Source organism: Elephantulus edwardii, unplaced genomic scaffold (genome assembly GCF_000299155.1).
Source record: "Elephantulus edwardii isolate Elephantulus edwardi_28Jun2011 unplaced genomic scaffold, EleEdw1.0 scaffold00019, whole genome shotgun sequence".
NCBI classification, from domain to species: Eukaryota; Metazoa; Chordata; class Mammalia; order Macroscelidea; family Macroscelididae; genus Elephantulus; species Elephantulus edwardii.
In genome coordinates, this window is record NW_006399769.1 from 19,305,393 (window position 1) to 19,330,347 (window position 24,955).

Sequence of the window (24,955 nt, forward strand, 5' to 3'; positions counted from 1 at the left end):
TTTTCCCATTCCATACGAAATTGGAGATTGCCTTTTCCATCTCGTTGAAGAATGGGGTTGGTATTTGTATTGGGATTGCATTAAATGTGTAAATTGATAAGTAAACCTCTTGATTGTGCTCATGAGGAACCTATGCCTGAACCAGGAGGCTGTTGTGCAAACTGAGCAGCGGAGCACTGCATGGTTTGGAATTATGAAGGGAGTGTGTCAGAGATGTATTCTGTCTCCATACCTGTTCAATCTATATGCTGAGCAAATTATCTGAAAGGCTGAACTCTTTGGGGAGGAATGTGGCATCAGGATTGGAGGGAGACTCATCAATAACCTGTGTTGTGCAGATGAAAGGGAGGAGGATTTGAAGAAGATCAAGGAATGCAGGCTTCAGTATGGATTGTCTCAATATCAAGAAAAGAAACATTCTTACCACTGGACCAATAGACCATATCATGATGGATGGAGAAGAGATTGTAACTGTCAACAGTTTCATCTTGCTTGGATCCACAGTTAACACCCTTGGTACCAGCAGTCAGGTAATAAGGAGACACATTGCAATGGGAAAATCTGCATTTAGGGACCTTTCCAAATTATTAAGGAGTAGTGATGTCAGTTTGAGGACTCAGGTGTGTCCGATTCAGGCCATAGTCTTTCCAGTCACTAGCTATGCATCTGAAACCTGGACAATGAATAAGGATGACAGAAGAAGAATTGATGCCTTTGAGCTGTGGTGTTGGAGAAGAGCACTTAACATCCCATGGACAGCCAAAAAAACAAATAGGTATGTCTTAGAGAGAGTGCAGCAAGAGTGCTCTTTGAAGGCAAGAATGATGAGGCTTTGCCTAACACACATTGGACATACTGCTGGGAGGTGCTCTTCCTTGGAGAAGGACATGATACTGGGAATGGTGGAGGTTTGGCATAGGAGAGGAAGACCCTCGACCAGGTGGATTGACAAGGTGACTGCTTCAGTGGGCTCTTGTGTGTCAGGAAGTGTGAGGATGGCACAGGACAACTGGTTCGGATCGTTTGTTCATAGGGTCACTATGAGTCAAACTCAGTGGCACCTAACAACAACAGACCTCTTTCCAGTATTCTCTGCTTTCAGCCTAGATCCATATGACATCAGCAGTGATTTATCCCTGGTGCCACAGCGTCTTCTAAAACCAGCTTAAGTTCCTAGTGATTCCTTGTTGATGTACTGTTTCATCCACTTTAAATCATCTTCAGCAAAATTTTACTTGTATGTTACATTAATATTGTTTGATAATTTTCACATTCTGTTGGAGCACATTTTTTTTTGTGAATGGAAACAAATATGGATCTTTTCTAGTCACTTGGAAAGGTAACTTGCCTTCAAATTTTTTGGCATAGACAAGTGAGTACATATAGGGTGGCATCTGTTAGCTGAAAAATATCCTTTGATATTTCATCAATTGCTAGAAACTTATTCTTTTCCAGTGCCTTCAGTGAAGTCTCTTGTTATCATTGTTTTTTGTGGTGGTTTTTTGGTTTGTTTTATCAAATGCTGCTTTCTGAAATCATTTAATGTTGACCAGTTCTTTTTTGGTACTTTGACCCACCTTTTTTGATGCTTCCTGGGTTATTCAAGATTTTGCCCATGTTATTATTACACGCCATCAAGATGACTACCATTCATAGCAACACTTTGAATAATGGCTCTAAACTCTGCCATATCCTGAGCCAATCGCACTGTCTCCTACACACCTGCCCTGTGACCCTAGTTACTGTGGCAGTTCATCTTCTCCAGGGTCTTTCTCTCCTGTGCTGACCCTCCACCCTTCCATGCATAATGTCCTTGTCCAAGGAAGGACTGATCCATCCTTGAGCTACATGTTCAAAGTATGTGAGACAGAATTTCAAAATCCTTGCCTCCAAGGAACAACCTAGTTTTACCCTCTCCAGAATAGATCTGTTTGTTCTCTTGACAGTCAGTAGTATGCCCAGTACTGTTCTCCAGCACAAGTCAAAAGCATCAATTCTTCTTCTGTCATCCTTTGTTATTGTCCAGTTCTGACACATAGCAAGTAATTGTGAAGACCAAGCTCTGGATCAGGTGTACCTAGTCTCGAGACTGACATTGTTGTTCTCCAGTACTCTGGAGAGGTTCCTGATAGCAGACTTTCCCATTGCAACTCGCCTTTTGCCAAGCAGGATGAATTTGTTAACAGTCTTAATCTCTTTTCCTTCTATCATGATACTACCAATTGACCAGGTGGTGAGAATCTTTGTTTTCTTGATATTGAAGTTTGATCCATATTTAAGATTATAGTCCTTGACTTTCTGCAGTAAACACTTAAAATCTTCCTCAGTTTTGACAAGCAAGGTTATGTCTTCCTCATAACACAGGTTGTTGTTGATGAGTCTTCTTCCAATCCTGATGTCACATTCCTCCTCATTAAATCCCACCGCTGAATGATTTGTTACGCAAATAGATTAAATTATGGAGAAATCACACATCCCTGATGCACTTTTTCCTTGATTTTGAACCCTTAAATGTTTCAACTCAAGTCTTTAGTTTGTTCTTCAATTCCTTCAGTTTGAGAAATTCCAACCATGTGTTCTTCCCTTTGGTTTTCTAAGTCCAGCTCTTTGCATATTTTGTTACAGTACTTTGCTAAAGTCTACTAAATCTGCCTTGTGAAATTTTCTGTTCTTGTCTTTTATTTCAGCGTTTCATCATTTTAAAGTTCTAAGGTTCTAAGCTCTCCACATTCTAGTGCAATTATCTGAGCCTCTTATGACATCCATTTTGGTCTTTTCTTTCTTCTTGTCTTTATAATAATCTTTTCCTTTCTTTGTGGATAATATCCTCAATTTCATCCCACAATTCTTCCAGTCCTTCATTATTATTTTTCTTTGTACCAAATCTATTCTTGATGTGGTTTTTAAGTTTAGTTGGGATAGACTCAAGGTCATATTTTGGTGATTGTAGATTTCTGTTAATTTTCCTCAGCTTTGATTTAAACTTGAACTTTTGTACACAAGTAATTGACAGTCCGATCCACAGGCAGCCCCTTGTCTTGTTTTGACTGCTGGTTCTGGGCTACTTCATCTACTTTTCCCACAAGTATTGTCATTTTGACTCCTGTGTAGTTCATCAAGTAATGTCCTTGTATATAGTTTTTTTAAAAAAATATATTTGCAATAAATAAATAAATCATTGATTGTACCAAATTCTACCATTCAGTTTTCAGGCTCTTTTCTGTCATCAGGATTGTATTTCCAACTACTTTTTATTTATTTCCAACTTTGGCCTTTATGTCACCAATTTTTAATGCATCTTAGTTACATCCTCTATCAATTTTAGACTGCAAGTTGGAAGAAATCCTCATTTCTTCTTCATCTTTGCTTTTAGTGATTGATACATATATTTGAATAACAGTTAAATTAAGATCTGTCTTGGATGTATCTGGATAATAATCCTGTTACTCACAGCATTGTACTTCATGATTGTTGTTGTTGTTCTGTGCCATCGAGTTGCGCTTGACTCATAGAGACCCTATGTACAGCAGCTCTGAAGCCTACGCTGTTGTGAGCCAGTCTCACTGATTCCAACACACCTAATCCCATTGCCCCAGTTACTGTGTCAATCCATCTCATCTGCAGTCTTCCTCTCCTGCACTGCCGCTCTTGGCTGCATGACCAAAGTATGTGAGATAGACCTTCAAATTCCTTGTCTCCAAAGAGACACTTGGTTTCACCCTCTCCAAGACAAACCTATTTGTTCTCCTGACAGTCCATGATATGTTCAGTACTCTTCTCCAGCAGAACTCAAAGGCATTGATACTTCATGATAGATCTTGAAATACTGTTCTTTACTATGAATGCAACAATATTCCTCTTCAGTTCGTTCCTCCTGGCGTAATAGATCATATTCAAAGTGGCCAGCACCACTACATCAGTTTACTAATGCCTAATAGGTCGATCTTTATGTGTTCTATTTCATTTTGGACAACTTCCAAGTTTCCTTGATTCATACTTGATGCATTCCATGCTGCCTATTATCCATCCCATCCCAACACAGATCAATAAGACAGAAACCAACAAATCGTGATTAGGGTGTGAAGACATTGAAACTCTCATGCATTACTGGTAGAACTGTAAAATAGTTCAGCCACTATGGGAAATAATGACTCTTCCTTAAAATATTGGAAGTAGAAAAACTGTTTGATCCAGCAGTCCCACTATTAAGTGTTTATCCTAAAGAAATAAGAACTGCTACTTGACACTCACATTGACTATAACCTTATTTACAGTAACAAAGAGAAGGAAACCACCTAAATGCTTATCAACATGACATCTATGCATTGAATTATTATCCAATATAAGATTGAGAAAGAATTCACAAAATATGACTAAGGAAAGGTTTACACACAGAAAGAAACATTCTTTGCTGTTTACTAAGGATGTGTGTGAGGCAGGAATTTGGGAGGAAATATCAGTAACTAGATAACAGACTTGTACGTTGGGTGAGGGAAAAGGCAATATACAATAAGGGAGGATTATCAGCACAATATCACCAAAGAAAGAGAAAACACAGCAAGGTGCATGAGATGAAGATAACCAAAGTAAAAACTTACACACACAGGCCTATATTATTAGTAATAACAAATATCAGTGTATAAGTGGGAAAAATAGGCAAAAACAGGCATGACAAGCAGATATGGGTAGCATAAAAGTATTACACCTATTACCATCCATAGAAATTTCAGATTATATTTCTGCATTCATATTTGTTTGTATGTTATATATGTATCATAGAGCAAATACGGGCGAAGTTATGTACTTTTCTTAGTCATAATCCAAAACCCCAAGGGATGGAGTGGTTCAAGGGCCTAAGCACCGTGGTCTCTGGGGCCGTATCTTTGGCACAGACCAGTAACTTGAAATTTGCCCTAAGATGCTGAGAGCCCAAAACAGTCTGAACAGTGAAAAAAAAAATTATATACACACAAACACACACACACACAAACTTTGTAACTAAACCAGTATTTAAAAAAAAAAAAAGAATCTGGAATCTCCATGATGGTAATGTTGTGGTTATGTACTGGTTAGTTGATTACAACTCAGCAACTCTGTGAACAATGTATCTGGCCTATCTTACACCATCCTCATCATCTCTCATATAATTGAGCCCAATGTTAGAGTTACATTGTCAGTCCGTCTCACTGATGGTCATCCTCTCTTATGCTGACCCGCCACCTTTACAAGCATGATGCACTTTTTTCAAGGACTGGCTTCTCCTAACAACATGCCCAAAGTACGTGAGACAAAACTTGATCATCATTGCCTCCAAGGAGCACCCTGTTGTTGCACTTTGTCCAGGACATATATTTTGTTCTTTTGGCAGTCCATGAGATACTCAGTGCTCTTCAACACCAGAACTCAAAGACTTAAGTAATTCTGTCATCCTTATTCATCGTCCAACTTTCAGCTTCGTAGAAAGTAACTGAAAGGACTCTGACTCAGACCAGACACACCTTAGTCTTTAAACAGACATCCTTTCTCTGTAGTACTTTGGAGAGGTCCTTGACAATAGATTTTCCCGATTCAGCATGACTTTTGATTTCTTGACTGCCAATACTAAAAGTGTTGATTATGGATCCTAGTCAAATGAAATTGTTGACAGTTTTATTCTTTTCTCCATCTATCATGATGTTGCCTATTAACTCAGTAGTGAAGACTTCCTTTCTTGAGGTTGAGTTGTAATCCATATTGAAGGCTGTAGTCCTTGATCTTCTGCAGCCAATGCTTTAAGTCCTCACTTTCAACAAACAAGGTTCTGTCATCGGCATAACACAGACTGTTGACGAGTCCATATGGCACATCCTTCATCACAAAATCCAGCTTCTCAAGTTATTTTCTCAGCATATAAATCAAATAGATACCAACAAAGGATACAACTCTGATGCACCATGCATATAGACCTTTCATTAAGGGATTATTTACTGATGTCAAGGCTTGGTGACAGCAAGGTCAGACTTGAGTCTTCATACCCCAGATGCAAGGAGTCATGCTCGACTCAACAGCAATCAACAACAAAGTGAACAAAGGTTTTGTCATTGTCTTAGATGTTGAATGCCACACTGCCAACTATTACATATCAGTTATATAGCATGCATAAAGGAGCAATCAGCAAGGAGGAGCACAGCCATATTCAGCCTTGAAAAAGCCCATTCCTCTGTAGGACATTGATGTCAGTTCACATAACACACTCTTCAGAACAGTGCTCTGCATGCTACTGTGGGTGAGTAGCAGTTGAGCTTGTAAAAGCTTGCTAGCAGCCACCTGAAAGCAACTCTTGATCTCCCCCGAGCTGGAACAAAGAAGAGTGAAGTTAGTCAAAGATCTATATAGAAGTACCTAATCCAGTGAACTAATGGGCCACACAAACTTCCCTGCAGTTCCCTGAGACTAGAGCTAGGTAATGCCTCACTACCACGTGTGTCCACTCGAAAAGTGATAACAATGGAGAAGAGACATAGTTGGATTCTAAAGATGTTTAGGTGGTCAAGTAAGTTAGGATCTGGTGATACATAAAATTGGGTGATTTTATGAGTGAAGACACTGTTAAAATTGACACGTAGATACCTGGCTTGACCAAATAGATAACTGGCAGTGCTATTTCTTGTAATGAGGAACAGTTGAAGTATCTGTGAGTAGGGAAATGAAGAGCCCAATTTTTATTTAAGATGCATCTTTTAAATTATTTACAGAGATTTAAATCTGAAGTTTAGAAGAAAAGTATGACCTGAAAGCATAGATTTGAAAGCCAGTGGTTTCTAAATATGAGAATGGATAGGAGTGGCTGAGAGCACTTGTAGAATAAGAAGTTGGCTCTAAGCATCTGTAATATTTTTATTCAGAAAAAGGAACTGAGAAGGAAAGTCTTGAGGGGCAAAGGGAAAAAGGAGGGCTCATGGTGGCCCAACAGTCAAGAGAAAGGATTGTATTGATTATAGGAGGTAGTTAACACTATCTAATTTATAAGAGCTTAAATAAACTTTTATAAATTAGATAGTGACTGCTGCATTGGGCTCAGGTATGTCAGGAACTGTGAGGATGTCACAAGATAGGACAGGATTCAGAACATAGAGTTACATGGATTGTGCTCAAGTCAGTGCACCTAACGACAAAATAATGCAAGGATGAGTATCATCTATTGAATGTAATAACTTAGAATTCATTGATGAGTTTTATTAGAATGATAAAAGTAAAACCCAGATTTCAGTGGTTGGAAGAAAAAAACCCTTGAAATTCATTGCCATAGATTAGAGCCTGTGAGTAGATTCTTCTCCATGGCAGTGACCATCCAGCGGGTTTTCAAGGACTGTTAATCAGACAGAAGGGGATTGCTCTTCTTGTCCCTTGGAGCCACGTGGTCGATTCAAATCAACAGAAAAGTGCCCCCTTTGGGTTAACAGTGCAGTTCCCTAAGGATTACTCTCCAGATGCCCCAGAGTGGCTTGCAAGTTGAGAGAAGATTCTTTAGAGAAATTTCTTTTTGGAGAAGGAGTGTGGGAATTGAAAGAGGATATAGTATTCAGGGAGAGTTTAATTTTGTTTCTGAGCTCAGTGAAATTTGAACATAATTTAGCTGCTGTCTAGGAGCATTTCTGTAGGTAAAAAAATGTTGAAGATGCCAAAAATCAAACAGGAGTATAAATAGAATTTCTGAGAGGCATTTTGGATGTATTCGTGGTGATACTGGATTGCTTACTTATGTGACATTTCCATTTTCAGTAGTCCCTGGTACAAGCATGAAAAGTAGACACTTTGAATTTTTTCTAGAATTGAGTTTTTGCCTGGCAAATGTGATGAAAATAGAGGAGGAAGTAAGGGTCAAAGTTTATAGAGTGTTAGTATGGAGCTCTCGTGGTAAGGAGCTTCCCTGCCAACTTAAAGGCATATAGTTCTAATCCATCACCTGCTCTGAGGCAGAAAGATAGGCAGTCTTCTCCATGTGATTCATAGCCATAAGGTCAGCTATGAGTAGGTTCTGACTCTTATGGTACATAAAAAAAAGCAGTAAGGTAAAACATTCTGAAAGGTAAAATATGTGTTGTCATTTTTAAGTGGTATGACAGTGAATGATTTTTTTCTTTCTTATATTTGTAGTGGTTTGCATACAGTATTTCATGTACATCATGTTTCGTGCATGTACATTGTGTTTGTACAATCTTTCATTTGTTTTTGTTGTTATGTGCCATCAAGTCACTTGCGACTCATAGCGACCCTATGTACAAGAGCCCTAAATGTCAACCTCACCGTCTCAGATAACACTCATTTCCACCACTCCAGTCTCAGAATTGATCCATCTCATCGAGGGTCTTCCTCTCCTGCGCTGTCCCTCCATTCTCCCAAACACGATGTCCTTTCCCAAGGACCAATCCGTCCTTGCAACGTGCCCAAAGTATGTTAGATGAAGCTTCAGAATCCTTGACTCCAAGGAGCATTTCAGCTTCACCCTCTCCAGGACAAACCTGTTTGTTCTCCTAGCAGTCCGTGGTATATTGAACACTATTGTTTTATGCAGTCATTCATGTGTGCTGTGTTTTGTATCATTAATTACTGTTGATCTGTGCCTGTCACTACCACATCTTTTCAAGTCCCCCTTGACTTTTTCCTGTTCCTTCACCCCTCATCCACCCAGTAATCTCTGCTGTCTTAGTGATTTCCCTTTTCCAGCTCCTTTCCCCATTCTTCTTCCCCTTTTGAACATTATACACATCTTGTTCGATTATCGTTCTGTTTTTACAACAATGGTCTTATTCAGTATTTGTCCTTAGGAGACTGAGTTATTTCACTCAACATAACGCTATGTGGACTACCATGTTAGTTGTTGTTGTCGTTGTTATGTGTCGTCGAGTCATTTGCGACTCATAGCGACCCTATGTACAACAGCCCTAAACCCTGCTCTATCCTGTGCCAATTGCATTGCCCCTGACACACCCATCCCTATTACCCCAGTCACTGAATCAGTCTACCTCATAGAGGGTATTCCCTTCTTGCACCATCCCTCCACTCTCCCAAGCATGATATCCCTCTCCAAGGACCTGTCTCTCCTTACAACATGTCCAGAGTATATCAGGCGAAGCCCCAGAATCCTTGACTCCAAGGAGTAGCCTGGTTTAACTCTCTCCAGGATGAACCTATTTGTTTTCTTGACAGTCCATGGTACATTCAATACTCTTCTCCAGCACCACAGCTCAAAGGCATCAATTCTCCTTCTGTCCTCCCTAGTCATTGTCCAGCTCTCTAATGCGTAACAAGTGATTCCAAAGACCATGGCCTGTATCAGGCACACCTTAATCTCCAGAGAGACACCGTTGCTCTTGAGTACTTTAGAGAGGTCCCTAACAGCCCACTTTCCCATCGCAATATGCTTTTTGATTTCCTGGCTGCTGGTGCCAAGAATGTTGACCGTGGAGCCAAGCAAACTGAAGCTGTGAACAATCTCAGTCTCTTCACCATCCATCCTGATGCTACCAATTGGTCCAGTAGTGAGAATCTTTGTTTTCTTGACATTGAGCCTCAGTCCAGACTGAAGGCTGCAGTCCTTGACCCTCAGCAGCAAGTGCATGAGGTTCTCCTCAGTTTTGGCAAGCAAGGTTGTGTCATCTGCATAACTCAGATTGTTAATAGATCTTCCACCAATCATGACGCCACACTTCTCCTCATAGAGCCCAGCCTCTTGGATAATCTGCTCTGCATACAGGATGAAAAAGTATGGAGATAGGACACATCCCTGGCGTACACCCTTCCCAATTTTGAACCATAGAGTGTTACCCTGCTCTGTTCTGATGACTGCCTCTTGGTCCAAGTATAGGTTTCGCATTAGCACGATTAAATATTCTGGGATTCCCATTCTTATCAGAATCAGCCATAGTTTGTTATAATCCACACAGTCAAATGCCTTTGCATAGTCAATGAAACACAGATAGACATTCCTCTGGTATTCCCTGCTTTCAGCTAAGATCCATCTAACATCACCTACAAGATCCCTAATACCACGACCCCTTCTAAACCCAGCCTGGACTTCTGGCAGTTCTCTGCTGATGTGCTGTTCAAGTCATTTTTGGATAATCTTCAGTAGAATCTTGCTTGCATGTGAAATCAGTGATATTGTTCTGTAGTTTCCGCACTCAGTTGGGTCACCCTTCTTTGGAATGGGAACAAATATAGATCTCTTCCAGTCAGTTGGAAATCGTTGTTCCTTCATGCTGCATATTATTCCATTGTGTGAATGTACCACAATTACTCAGTCTGTTCGTTGGTAGAAATTTGGTCTGTTTCCATTTTCTTGCCAGTGTGAATAATACTGCTTTGAACATAGATGTATGTGTCTCCATTTGTGCCTCAGTTCTGATTTCCTTGGGTTATAGTCCTCACAGTGGAATGGCTGGATCCTCTGGAATCTCTGTTCAGCTTTCTGAGGAAATACCAAACTGCCTTCCAGAATGGTTGTGCCATTTTACAGCCCCACCAACAGTGCTTAAGTGTTTCAGTCTCTTCATATCTTCTCCAATATTTATTACTTTCAGTCCTGTTTAACTTGCTACTGATACTGGGGTCAGATGGTATCTCATTGTGGTTTTAATTTGCATCTCTTTGATTTTCAGTGATTTTGAGCATTTCTTCATGTGTCTGCTCGTTGTCTGACTGTCTTCCTTTGTGAACAGTCTTTTCCTATCTTTTGCCCATTTTGTTGTTACTCTATCAGGTTTTTTCTTGTGGAGGTCTTGTAGTATGGACAGTGAATGATTTTATTAAAATAATTTCTATTTGCTGTTTTTCAGCTTTTTACAAAAGCAAAAAATTACTATACTTTATTACTAAGAAGGAAGATATTAAACCCAATACAAAGTTATTGGTATTTAGGTTTTATTTTATACTATTGTTCAGTTACTGTTGTTCATTGTCATTATGTCAGAACTGACTCATAGTTGACCTGCCCTGGGTGTTCAAATGCAGTAAATCACGAGAGGAAATTGCCCATCTTTCTTCTGTGAAGTAATGGTAGATTCAACCTTGTTGCCTTTGAATTGTCAGAGCAACTCTCTACCTTTTAGGCCACCAGAGCTTCTCATCTATCAGTTATTGTTGTTGTTGTTAAATGCCTTCGAGTCGCAGGCAACTCATAGCAACCCTGTGAATGAAGGTCTTTGACACCTGAGTGACTTTCATCGTTGCTTCAGGTTCATAGGGTTTCCGGAGGCAAGCTATTTACAGAAGTGGATGCCACTTCTGCTTCCAAGCTTCTTTTAATCCGGGAGCTCCAGCCAACACGGTCCACCATGGGTAACCATTATTGCATTTGGCACATCATTGTCACCATGTTCAGCTTCACAGTGGCCACAAATTACCTCTGTATCACAAGTGAACCCACCAGGGCTATCTGACCTAGAAGAATGTTTCACCAAAAACAATTAAAGACAGGCCAGTCCAGTAGGCCAGTTGGTCTCTCTATATATTGTTAAGTGCTGTCCAGTCATAGGTGACTAGTGAAGGATGTTAAGCTACACTCTGAGGCATGCTCCGCCCTTACTTCCCCTTTGTTTAAGGCTCTGGGCCACCCACCCACTTTTGAAGGTCAAAAAGAGCAGTAAAACACAGCAAAAAGGACCCCAGAAACATCCCTTGCCTTGACTGCCACCAAGTCGAGCCACCATTGAGATGCCAGCCAACTTCCTGAGTAGAGGGAGACTCCCCATCTATCAGTAGGAGATGGTATTTTTACAGAACAGTTTGTGTGAAAGGTAATTTGCTTGTTCATTAGCCATTCATATTTCAATGTCTAAAAACATACATCAGGAGGCAGTCGTCAGAACAGAGCAAGGGAACACAGCATAATTCAGAATTGGGAAGGGCGTACACCAGGGATGTATGTGTCCTGTCTCCGTACCTTTCAACCTGTATGCAGAACAGATTATCCGGGAGGCTGGACTCTATCAGGAGAAATGTGGGGTCAAGATTGGTGGAAGATCTGTCAACAGTCTGCATTATGCAGATGACTCAACCCTACTTGCTAAAACTGAGGAGGACCTGCTGCAGAGGGTCAAAGACTGCAGCCTCCCATATGGATTGAGGCTCAATGTCAAGAAGACAAAGATTCTCACCACTGGACCAATTGGCAGCATCAGGATGGATGGTGAAGAGATTGAGATTGTTCACAACTTTAGTTTGCTTGGCTCCACAGTCAGCACTCTTGATACCAGTAGCCAGGAAATTAAAAGGCATATTGCCATGGGCAAGTCTGCTGTTAGGGACCTCTCCAAAGTACTGAAGAGCAGTGGTGTCTCTCTGGAGACTAAGGTGCATCTGATACAGGCCATGGTCTTTGCAATCACTTATTATGCATCAGAGAGTTGGACAATGACCAAGGAGGATAGAAGGAGAATTGATGTCTTTGAGCTGTGGTGCTGGAGAAGAGTACTGAGAGTACCATGGACTGCTAGGAAAACAGATTCATCCTGGAAAGGGTTAAGCCAGGTGGCTCCTTGGAGGCAAGGATTTTGAAGCTCCGTCTAACATACTTTGGACATATTGTAAGGAGAGACCGGTCCTTGGAGGACATCATGCTTGGGAGGCTGGAGGGGCAGCGCAGGAGGGGAAGGCCCTCTATGAGGTGGATTGATTCAGTGACTGGGATAATTGGGATGGGTGTGTCAGAGATAGTGCGATTGGCACAGGACAGAGCAGAATTCAGGGCTGTTGTACATAGGGTCGCCATGCGTAACAACAACAACAGCAATAATAAACCCATTGGTAAGTTTTTTTTATACTAGTAATAAAAATAAACATTTTTAACATTTAAAAAGCATTTAAATAATTTAAATTTTTTATTTTGTTTTAAATTTTTTTCAGTTTGACCTTAGTCTTTTTTTTATACGTAAGTTTGAATACATTGTTTTTCACACAAGATCCTTCCTATTTCCTTCACCCCTACCCACCCATCGACTTGTGCAACCCTTTGATTAACACTGCACGCACACACACACACCCTGCCCATCATCACCCCACTACTTCCACCGTCCTCCTCCCTTGGATACTCATACACATTATACAGTAACGGTTTTATACAGTATTTGTCCTTGTGGGACTGACTTAGCATAACGCTCTTCAGTCCCTCCCAAGTTAGGTAGTAGTTTACAAAATCATTGTTCGTTTGTGCTGCATAGTATTCCATTGTGTGAGTGTACCACAATTTCTTAATCCATTTTTTGTTGTTGAACATCTGGGCTATTTCCATAACACTGCTTTAAACATTGGTGTACAAGTCCCTGTGCCTTAGTTCTCATTTTCTTGGAGTATATTCCAAGCAGTGGAATATCTGGGTCATAAGGAATTTCTGTGTTCAGCTTTTTGAGGAAGCACTAAACGACCTTCCAAAGTGGTTGTACCATAGTCTTTATTTTTTTTCATTCATTGTTGCTGTACATTTTCCTCCCTCTACCTCCCTTACCCCTCTCCCAATTCATTTTGCAGTGGACCTCTTAAAACCTGTTAAAAATTCTTTCTAGTTATAATAATGAGTCCCTTTTCCCCAAGGAAATGCAGAATCAACAACCAAAAAGTTACCTATTTAAATTTAAAAAATTAAGTAATGTTGATTTAATAATTGTCCCCCTCCATGAATAATTTTATCATCTCATTTTTCATATCTACATTCAGAATACATTTTTCTTTTTTTGTTGTAGTTGTTGTAGTTCTTTTTTTAAAAAAAAATTATTTTTATTACTTTGTGTATGTGTGTGTGGACAAATTGGATCTGACTGGTACAGGAGGAGATGGCCCCTCCTTCTCCGGCAGAGCATCTGGTGGATTTGAACCACATATCTCTGGGGTTGCAGTGCAGCTTCTTGCCACTAGGCCACCAGAGCTCCCCCAGAATACATTTTTCTTAAGGATCCTCTATTCTGTTAGTTTGGCAAGCCCTTCTTGAGAACAGAAAGCAAATGTGTGGTTTATATGCATGTGCAGAAGCTATCCAGTATCTAAATATTTTATTATGCCTGGGCCACATTGTTGGCAATTTTACAGTAAGTCTATTATGTTTTCCATCATTTCCTTAAATGGCATTGATGGTGTTAAGGGATAAATTTACATTCTTTTTAATTTACAGCTTTTTTCTTTTCCTTTTTTCATTCATTCATTGTTGCACATTTTTCTCCCTGCCCTTTCCTTCCATCTCCCATTCGACTTTGCAATTCACCACTTGTTTCTTAATATATCGTAATGAAACTATTGGACTTTCATTTTTCCTAGAAAAGAAGTCTTTTTATCTTACTCTGTTAAAGTTTAATGGTTCTCCAAGTTGGCTGCACATCAGAAAACAAAACTATTTAAAAACAAATTTCAGAACTCTACCACTGTCTTCCTGAATTAGAAGATCTTCAGATATGTGTCCTAGGGAATCTATTTAAAATACAAAAAGGAAGAAAGGCAGGAAGTAGGGACACTGTTCTTGCTTTTGTAATTATTAAGGCAAAGTATTTTTGATGAAAAATAAAGCCAGTGAAACTTTGCTTTCTATCTACTAATGGTACTTGGGGTATATGCAGTAATTTCCAGGGTGTCTGAATTGGTTTCAAGTGTCTAAGCATTTGTCATTGCCTCGTTCTTTGATACCATTCAAATATTAACATTGGAAATTAATTGTAAACTAAAGGGGGATTAAAAACAGAATGAAAATTATCAGCATTTAAAAAAAAAATTCTTTGTTTTTTATTTCTTCCGCAGTGAAGGAGTATGCACATTTTCTGACTGTGGTGATTTGGTAGCTGAGTAGTATTTATTTGCCTAATTTCTCTTTAGTTAGTGTTATTTAGTTAGTTCATTGAAAGTTGAATTATTCTGACTTCATTTCTGTTGGTAGTGGATGACATTCTTGTATCTTACACTTCTATTTTTATCTTGCAATATCACTTCCTTTAGTATATATCAAGATGCAATGTGATGTAGAGCAAGTAACAACTGTCACACATTTATTAATCGAATGTTTTTCTTTATAGGTTCAAGCCAAATGTTACCAGCTTCTCCTCTCAGTCTTCCAGCATTCCAATCGTGCCCTTTCAACTCCCTATATCCATTCATTAGCTCCAATAGTCGTTGAAAAGCTGAAAGCTGTTGAAAGGAACAGACCAACCAGTAGCATGGAGCTTCTAGCTGTCCAGGAAGGAATCAAAGTTCTTGAAACATTGGTTGCTCTTGGTGAAGAACAGAACAGTAAGTATTTTCTTATAAAAAAAAACATAGTCCAAAATGAAGATATGTATATACAAATCTGATTAGATACTAGATTTGCAACAATAAGTTTTCTAAGGAGTGTTTTTATTGAAAGCTTGAAGGTGTATACTCTAAGGATGAGAGAACACATGGATGTTAAATAGATCTATTTTAAGAATACTTTCTAGTCTTTTTGGTGGATGTTAAAAGCTTTATAACAAATGTAACTATATTATTCCTGAAACTGATGAGGACTTGAAGTGCAGAAGGTCAAGGACTGTAGTCTTCAATATGGAGTAAAGCTTAACATCAAAGAGACAAAAGATTCTTACCACAGGACCAATTGGGAGTAACATGACAGATGGAGAAGAGATTGAGGTTGTTAACAATTATAGCTTGCTCGGCTCGTCAATCAACACCAGCAGCCAGGGAATCAAAACAGGAATGGCATTGGGAAATCTGCTGTCAAGAACCACTCCTGAGTACTTAAAAGCAACAATGTCTATCTAGAGACTAAAGTGTGGCTAATCCAGTCCATGGTCTTCACAATTACTTGCTGTGCATCAGAAAGCTGGACAGTGATTAAGGATGACAGAAGAAGAATCGATGCCTTCGAATTATGCTGCTAGAGAAGAGTCTTGGACATTCCATGGACCCCACCAAGAAAGCAAGTCCATCTGTCTTGGAGAGGCTGAAACCAGATTTCTCCTTGGAGGCTAGGATTTTAAAGCTCTGTCTCACATACTCTGGGCATGTGGTCAAGAGAGACGAACCTTGGAGAAGGATATCATGCTCGGAAGGGTGGAGGGACAGCACAGGAAAGGAAGACCCCGGATAATGGATTGATACAGTAACTGGGCAATGGAGAGTGGTGTGTCAGAATTAAAGAGTCTGTCGCAGGACAGGGCAAGCTTCAGAGCTGCTTGTACATAGGAATGCTATGAGACAAAGATGACTCGACAGCACATGACAACAACAATATCAAGTATCAGTATTAAAAATAATTTGAAATTTTTAATTTTATTTCTTATTTAATGAAAATCATACTACCATGTAAGTTCATTTAACAAAGAATTTAAAAGAGCTGAATGCCTACTTTTTCTTATTTCTGCCTGATATCTTTGTAAAAGTGAAATGACTGGATTAGGGGAAATGCACATTATAGTGTTTTAATGTATAGTGCCAAATTGCTTTCAAGCAAAAACTGTATCAAAATTGTATATACGAATTTTTTTTCTCTTGAAAAAATAGCAGTAATTAGGAAAGGAGGCAGAGGTTTTCAAAAGTTATTACAGTAACTCCTCTACTGTTTAATAACCCAGAATTATTACCATGAAACAAAAGAATGCAGACATTATTAAAAAAAAATTCATCTGACTTGATGAGTAACTGATTATTGCAGGGCATAAGAGAAGGCCAGCATCACTGTTTCCCTGGAGGGCACATGGAATCTACCCAATGCTCAGAATGTCAGGATCAAGACCTATTGTGAAAGAGTTTAGTTGAAATTACATGTTAATAGATGATCTGGGTAAATAATTCATAAATGACATCATGGCCTGTATTTGGGAAACTCAATATGATTTTATCTGTAATATTTTACTCATTTGATTGTAAAATCTATGAAGAGGAAGATCAAATCTTACTCATTTGAACTTACTTCTTTTTAGATAATGAGTATTTAAAACATTTGCAATTTCTTTTTTTTTTTTTTTTATATTTTGTGTGTGTGTACCGTCAAATCAGATCTGACTAGTACAGGAGGATATTGCGCCTCCTTCTCCGGCAGAGCATCTGGTGGATTCAAACCGTGCGCCTCTGGGATTGCAGTGCAGTTTCTTGCGACTAGGCCACCAGAGCTCCCCTATATTTGCAATTTCTGAACATGTATCCTAATTTAGAATTAAACTTAGCATCATAAGGGCAGGTAGAAAGGAAGTCTGCTTTTTTAACAGATAATTCTGTATTGCTTAACTGTAATTTCAAATTAGGCCAATTTATAATATTTATTATTAATGTGATATATCAACAGTGAGCATATTTTTAATTCTTTTTTAATATATTGCTTCTCTTAAAAAAGAGATGCTTTATAACGTAAAAAAAAAAAACCAATCTCCTCACATATGATTTACAACCTCAGAAAACCTACCAGAAGATCAACTATGAGTTGGTTCTGAGTCTGTAGCAGTGAGTTTGAATTTTCAGTTTGAGTTTTTGTAATGTAGGGCCTGGTGAAACCTTTAAGGCTATGACCCTCAGTTAAACCTAGAACAAAACTACCTATGTGACTCATAGATGGGGCTCTAATGGAGGACCTTAGTTTAAATAATGTCACTTAAGAAGAAAATAAATTTGCCCAGGGGTAAAGATCAAAAGGCAGGAAGGAGGGAAGGAGTAGGATAGAAGAATTAATGGAAATAAGAATGGTAACTGGTGGAAATGGAATGTGTGGTTACTTCGTAAGTGTTGTAAGTAACATCATAAAACAAAATGTATATAAATGTGTCAGTTAAATGTGATTTGCTTTGTAAACTTTCACTCAAATCACAATAAAAAGAAAAAAATTATTTAATAAGGCTTTGGGGAGGTAAAAAGAAGCAGTTGACATCTTATACTAACTATAGGTTTTTAGCATTTACTTCTCTAATTACTCTATGTGTTGTCTACTCTCTTTAATTGCATAATAAAAACATTACTTAGACTACAAATTCCCTAATATGGTGAAACCTATGCGGGCCATAACTCAATTGGGTCTCCCTTGTGTTTCTGAGGCTCACAAATTTTCCACCTTTCACATGGCACTGTCTTGAAGCTTTTCCATCACTTGTGTTTTTCTATTAAACAAATTTTGTTATTAGTTGCCCGTGAGTGGATTGAAACTCATAGTGACCCTGTGAACAGCAGACCTGAACCATGCCCTATCCAGTGCTGTCCTTGTCATCTCTGGTATGTTAGGCCCATTAATAACATCACCGTTTCAGTCCTTCCCACTGAGGGTCTTGCTCTCTTTTGCTAACCCTCCACCTTTCCAAATAGGATGTCTGTTTCCAAGGACTGGCCCTTCCTAACAACATGCCCAATGTAACTGAGATGAAATGTCACCATACTTACCTCAAAGGATCGCCCTGAATGCACCTTCTTCAAAACATACTTGTTTGTTATTTTGTCAGTCCATGGGATTTTCAGTGAGTTTTCCTTCTTTGACAGATTTCTGTGTTACACAAGTTCTGGCTTCTGCAGGTTTTAGTGAGCATGGTCAGTACTTGAAACAATTTATAATATATGTTGTTGTGTACCATCAAGTTGGAACCATCTCATAACCAACTCATTGGGTTTTCAGAGGCAGGTAATTGGACAGGAGGAGATTGCCTGTCCATATCTGGTAGAGCAGCTGGTGGCTTCAAATCACTTGACTTTGGGATTGCAGTGCATCTTTTTACCATTATTTAGCACAGTATACTGAAAATAATTACATACTTAATAATTCAATGTGATATTTTTATTATGAAATTTCTTCTTTTATAGTACTGTTCAGTACTTTATATAGTTGGACTATGGAGAAGAGTATTGAATATACCATGGACTGCTAGGAAAACAAACATTTGTCCTAGAGAGGGTGAGACCAGGCTGCTCTTTGGAGGCAAGGATTCAGAGGCTTCTTCTGACATACTTTGGACATGTTGCAAGGAGGGACCAGTCCTTGGAGAGGGACGTCATTCTTGGGAGGGTGGATGGACAGCGCAGGAGAGGAAGACCCTCAATGAAATGGATTGATTCAGTGACTGGGGTAATGGGGGTAGGTGGATCAGAGACAATAAGATTGGCACAAGATAGAGCAGTGTTTAGGGCTGTTGTACAAAGGGTCACTGTAAGTTGCAGGTGACTATGGCACAGAACAACATGGAACTCTGTAGCGTACTTCTTATGTGCTGTGCTTTTAACCAAAAGGTCAGCAGTTTAAATCTACCAGCTTCTGTTTCTTTTTGTAGAAATTACAGTCTCAGAAACCTGGTAGGAGTTACTGTAAATTGGAATCAACTCCGCAACAGTAAAATTATCGTTCTAATGTAGAGAAAATAAGCTAAGTGGAGTAGATTACAGGGCTTTCTTGAAACTTATATTTCAAAATATGAACTTTTTAGTTTCTTTCTCCTAAAAATTTAACATGAAAAAATATATTTCAATCAAATGGGAACTCCAAAATAGTTAGCAAGGGGAATCAATTTGTTTGGTTTCTTTTTTTTTTTTTCATTCAACAGTAGTTATTGAGGATTCTGTATGAAGGAAAACACCAAAGTATTGCTCTCATGGAACTTAAAAGACATTTATTCATAGGATTTTCAGAGGCCTGTTATTTCAGAAGTGGATGGCCAATCCTTCTTTCTAATCTCTCTTAATCTGAGAGCTTCACTAAAATCTGTCCACTGTGAGTGGCCTCGCTAGCATTTGAAACACTGATGACGTAGCTTTCAGCATCACAGCAACCCAGTAGTACAGCAAACTGACACTTACTTTGGCCATGTTGCTAGGAGAGGTTATTCCTTGGAGAGGGGCATCATGCTTGGGAAAGTGGAGGATGGTAAAGGAAAGGAAGACTCTCAACCAGGTAGATTGGCACAGTGAATGCAGTTAGGGTTACAATGTGTCAGAAGTTGTAAGGATGGCACAGGATAGGACAGGGTTCAGAGAGCTGGCTCATAGGGTCATTATGAGTCAGACTCAGTGGCACCTAACAACAACAACCCCAGTAGAGTTCTTTATGTTATCTATTTTATGTTTGGATAGACCAAACTCATTGTTAATTTGGAACCGACTCATTGCTGACTCTCCAGCTTGTTTCTAAAGCTCTAAATCTCATGAGTGGAGAGTGAGTATTTCCCAGAGAACTGCTTGTAGATTTGAAGCAACAGATATGTGTGATCTTTAGGTTTATGTGCAACTCTCTACAGACTGGGTGTACAGAGCTTTCTTGTGTGGATAGAAATGTGTATATAGATTGATTATGGGAAAACATATCTATATAAAATTCTGATTGCACACCAGTGGCCTGGTGGCAACACTCTTGGCATCAGCAGTCAGGAAATCAGAAGACAGTTAAATTACATTAGGTAAATCTTCTGTCAGGGACCTTCACAGAGTACTGAGAAGCACTGATATCGGTCTAGAGACTAAGGTGCACCTGATCCTGGCCGTGGTCTTCACAGTTACTTGCTCTGCATCACAGAGCTGCACAGTGCCTAAGGATGACAGAAGAATCAATGCCTTTGCATTGTGGTACTGGAGAAGAGTGTTGAACAAACCATGAACCACCAAAAAAAAAAAAAAAAAAGATCTGTCTTAGAAAGAGTGAAACCAAGTTTCTCCTTGGAGGCTAGCATTTTGAAGCTCTCTCTCACATACTTTGGACACATGGCCAGGAGAGACTAGTCCTTGGAGAATGACATCATGCTTGGAAGGGTGGAGGGACAGCACAGAAAAGGAAGACCCCCAGGTGAGATGGTTTGATATCATTAACTAGGACAGTGGGGATAGGTGTATCAGTGTCAATGAGACATGCTCAGGACAAGGCACTCTTCAGAGCTGTTGTACATAGGGTTGCTAAGAGTTACAGCCAACTCAATGGCACATAACAACAACAACAACATATAAAATTTTGTATCTGTATCTTTGTTAAGGACCCCTAGTGATGTCCTTGGAAAAGGACACAGTGCTTGGAAGAGTAGAGGTTCAGCAAGAGCAGAAGACCTCAACACCATGATTTTAATAGTGGGCCCAAGTGTATTAGAGATGACAAGTGTAGCACAAGATCCTGGGTTCATACCTGTGGTTCATAGGGCTCTCTGTGAATGGTACTCACCTGGACAGCACCAATAACAACAACAAAGTCATCTAATACTTCACATGTTGGGCTGCTAATCAGAAGACTGGCAGTTGAACCTATCCATCAGCCACTCTAATGGAGGAGGATGGACATTTCCTTCCATAAAGATTTACAGCCTCGGAAATCTAATGGAGAGTCACCATGAGTTGGAATCAGCTCAAGGCAATTTGTAAAATACAAAACTTACTAGATAAAAAAAAACAAAAAAAACTTACTAGATGTTGTAGGGAATAAGTACAGCAGTAAGAAATACAAACAGAATGGGATGGGGAGTTCACTGTCATCATTTTCTTTGATGCCATTAAACTCATTGCTGTTGGGTTGATTCTAACTCAACAGCCACTTTCCATCAGGCTCCTGAAGCCATAAATCTTTACGAGGAGAAGATTGTACAGGATTCAAATTACCATCACAACACATAACACACCAAGCCACCAGAACTCATAGTTGTGGCATTAGTTAATGTGACATCCCACATTCCGTGTAGATGCTGTTGTCCTCCTGCAGCCTTCACTTTCATTCTATCTGTTGCCCTATAAAAACTAGCATAAATTATTCTCAATATTAATTCTAGAATAAATAGAGGCTAACTTTGTAAGGAAAAATGTTAGCTTTAATGATAATTCTATTTTAGGATAGATCTGTCAGTACGAACATAAGCAAAAAGACAAGAAAAGATAATTTTGAAACCCAACCAGACATGAATTTAGGTACTATGTTCCCCAGTTTTTTAGTTATTTCTTTCCTCAGTGTGAATTTTTAAAATGAAATGGTACAGTTGTATTGCATCTTAATATTTACAAAACCCAACAACTTAGTTTTAGTTAAATAATAGTTGCTATCCAGTTTTCTGTTCCTCCAGCCTCTCTGTTCTATATTCTTTAAAAATTATATAAACTTTCTCTCAAAATACATTTTACCAGAACATACTTGTAAAGATGTATTATTCCTTTCTTTTTTTCACTCTTCTAATTTTTTTAATAAGGCAAATTAATTTAAATGGAAATTATACAGTATTAACAAACTTGGTTTTCATCATTAGCATAGGTTAGCCATTTAGTTGTTGATAGGTGCCTTTGAGTTGATTGTAACTCATACTGACCCTGTTAACAATGCATCTGAACCCTGTCCTGTCCTGTACCATCCTCATCATCTTTGACATACTTGAGCCCATTACAGCAGTCACTGTGTCAGTCCATCTTGTTTAGTCTTTTCCTCTTTCAAATTTTCCAAACACAGTGTCTTTCTCCAAGGGCTGGCCCCTCCTAAAAAAATGCCCACAGTAGTGAGACAAACCTCTGGCACCCTCGCCTCTCAAGGGCAATCTAGCTGCATTTTTCCAAGGCAGACTTAATTGTTCATTTGACAGTCCTTGGAATATTCAGTACTTTTCTCCAGCACCACAGCTCAAAGACATCAGTTATTCTGTCATTACCCAGCCCTCAAATGCTTAGCAAATTATTGAAAATACTTGGATCAGGCATACCTTAGTCTTCAAACTGACACCTTTGCACCTTGGTACTTTGGAGAAGCTCTTGACAGCAGACTTTTCTCAAGTTACATCTTTTAATTTCTTGACTGCTTATACAAAGAGTATTGGTTGTGGACTCAAGATGAAATCATTGACACTTTGAATCTTTTGCCATCTCGTGATGATTCTTATCAGCCTAGGTGTGAGAATTTTTTTTCCTTGATGTTGACGTGTAATCCATATTGAAGGCTCTAGAATCCATTTGATCTTCTGTAGCAAGCATTTCAAATCCTCCTCACTTTGAGCAAGCAAATTTGTATCATCTTCATAATGCTGGGTATTGATGAGTCTTCTTCAGACTTTGATGCTGCATTCTTGTTCATGAATTCCAGATTGTTGAATTACTTGCTCAGCAAACAGGTTGAAGAGTTATAGAGAAAAGATAACTGAGTCACACCTTTCTTGATTTTGAACAATGCAGGGTTCCCCTGCTCTGGTTAGAGCACAGCTTCTTGGTCTACGTGTAGGTTTCATAGGAGCATAATTAAGTGTTCTGAGATCCCTCCTCTTCTCAGTTATAAGCCATAATTTGTGTTTAATATCAGTTACAAATTTTTCATTGAGATCTCAGATTGTGCATGTTTACTCATATTTTATTATATTTCAGACCACTCTTGTAGTTGTCTAGTTTTAAAATTAAATTTTGTTGTAATTTTCATTGTTTTTGTTTACAGGAGTCCAGTTACTTGCTCTTTTGGTTCCAACGTTGATCTCGTACCTGCTGGATGAAAATTCGTTTGCCTCAGCAAGTACTGCATCCAAAGATCTTCATGAGTTTGCACTCCAGAATTTAATGCGTATTGGACCTCTCTATCCACATGCTTTCAAGACAGTAATGGGGGCTGCACCTGAGTTGAAAGTACGTCTGGAAACTGCTGTTCGAGCAAGCCAGGCCAGCAAGGCTAAAGCAGCCGCCCGGCAGCCGACCCCTGCCACTCACTCTGCTCCAACAATTAAGCTGAAAACAAGTTTTTTTTAATTTTCTCTGCCATTTTATTTGCATTATTAGCCAGCCCCTAAATAGTGATAGCTACAATTATCATTCCATTCTCCGAGTCTGTTTTATTTGTATATTGGTAATACTGTGAGTGCATCCAAATTTGCTAAAAAACTTGGGAAAAGCGCTCACTCCCCACAGTGATTTTTAAAGAGTGGTTATTTTTATCATGTAGTAAATTTGTTTTTCTTTTTCTCCTAATAAAATTTCTCTTTGTTAATTAAGTTATTTTTTAGACACTGAGCCATAATTTTGAAATTTAAATGGTCAGAACAGAATTGTATCATGTCGTTGAACAGTCTGTTGATATTGTCAGGAAAATAGAGGTCCAAATTCAACATGGATCAGGAAAATTTTTCATTGAAAAATAAGGAGACCTTAAATTTTGAAGGTACTGGGATAACAGAAATTGCCTGTTTTGAGATACATATTAATATGAAAGATGTCATAACATTTTCTTAGCATTTACCAAAATGTTCTTACCTTTCTTTGAATCTTTTTACTTTCATATTAAATTAGTACACTATTGTGTATATTTTAGTTGTTAATTGAATTAAAACTCTCATTTAAAGATCCATTAAAATGTTTTCAATGTGGTATAATGTTCTACTTTTTTTAAAAAAATGGCTAAAATTTGGTATCAATTATATTTGTGATTACAGTTTCAGGTTCGACTCTGATAGTTTTGTTCATCAAATATTTATTGAGTGTCTACTGTGTAAGGCATCACTCTAATTGCTATAAGGCATACAAAATGAATTAGATGTAATTATAGTTTTGACAGTCCCTCATGAAATGAGAATTTTACTATGTTGAATAGACAGCTGATGAAATGAATGTTTGCCCAATCATCCTAGCAAATTTTAAACACCAGCCTTTGCCAAATGATGTTCTATAGACTCTCTTTTCAAAAGCAAGTCACTTTTCTGATGACTAACTAGCAAGTGTCTCATTATTTAGCCATCTGGTTTATTATCTTCTACTTTTGTCAACAGGTAACTTTTTTACTATTTCTTCCTTAATCACTCCTTTAGGTACTTCAGTTGGGTATTGTATCTCACATATTGATTTTTTTTTTATTTTTGGGGTGTTTTTTTACATTTATTTTGCCGACTTTATTTTTTGGTTTGTTTTTTAATTCTAGATATGGGTTTTACAAAGGTGCTGTTTCTGTTGGGTTTCATTTGCACTTTTATTAAGATATAATTAATGTATTATACAGTTAGCCCATTTAAAGGGTAGATAGAATTCAGTGTTTTTATAGTCTTCAAGTTGGTCAACCAATACCACAACTGAATCT

At 38.6% G+C, this 24,955-nt stretch overlaps 1 protein-coding gene across 1 annotated transcript in view; it reads left to right on the top strand.

The window, feature by feature from the left end:
- The window catches only part of HEATR5B (HEAT repeat containing 5B), a 181,812-nt gene extending 157,694 nt beyond the window's left edge, over positions 1–24,118 (top strand). The window contains exons 34-35 of the mRNA XM_006882354.1: positions 15,033–15,246; positions 23,333–24,118. Coding sequence (XP_006882416.1) covers positions 15,033–15,246; positions 23,333–23,637 — 519 coding nt within the window. The 3' untranslated portion in view covers positions 23,638–24,118. The remainder of the gene's footprint in view (positions 1–15,032; positions 15,247–23,332) is intronic.
- The last annotated feature ends 837 nt before the right edge of the window (positions 24,119–24,955 follow it).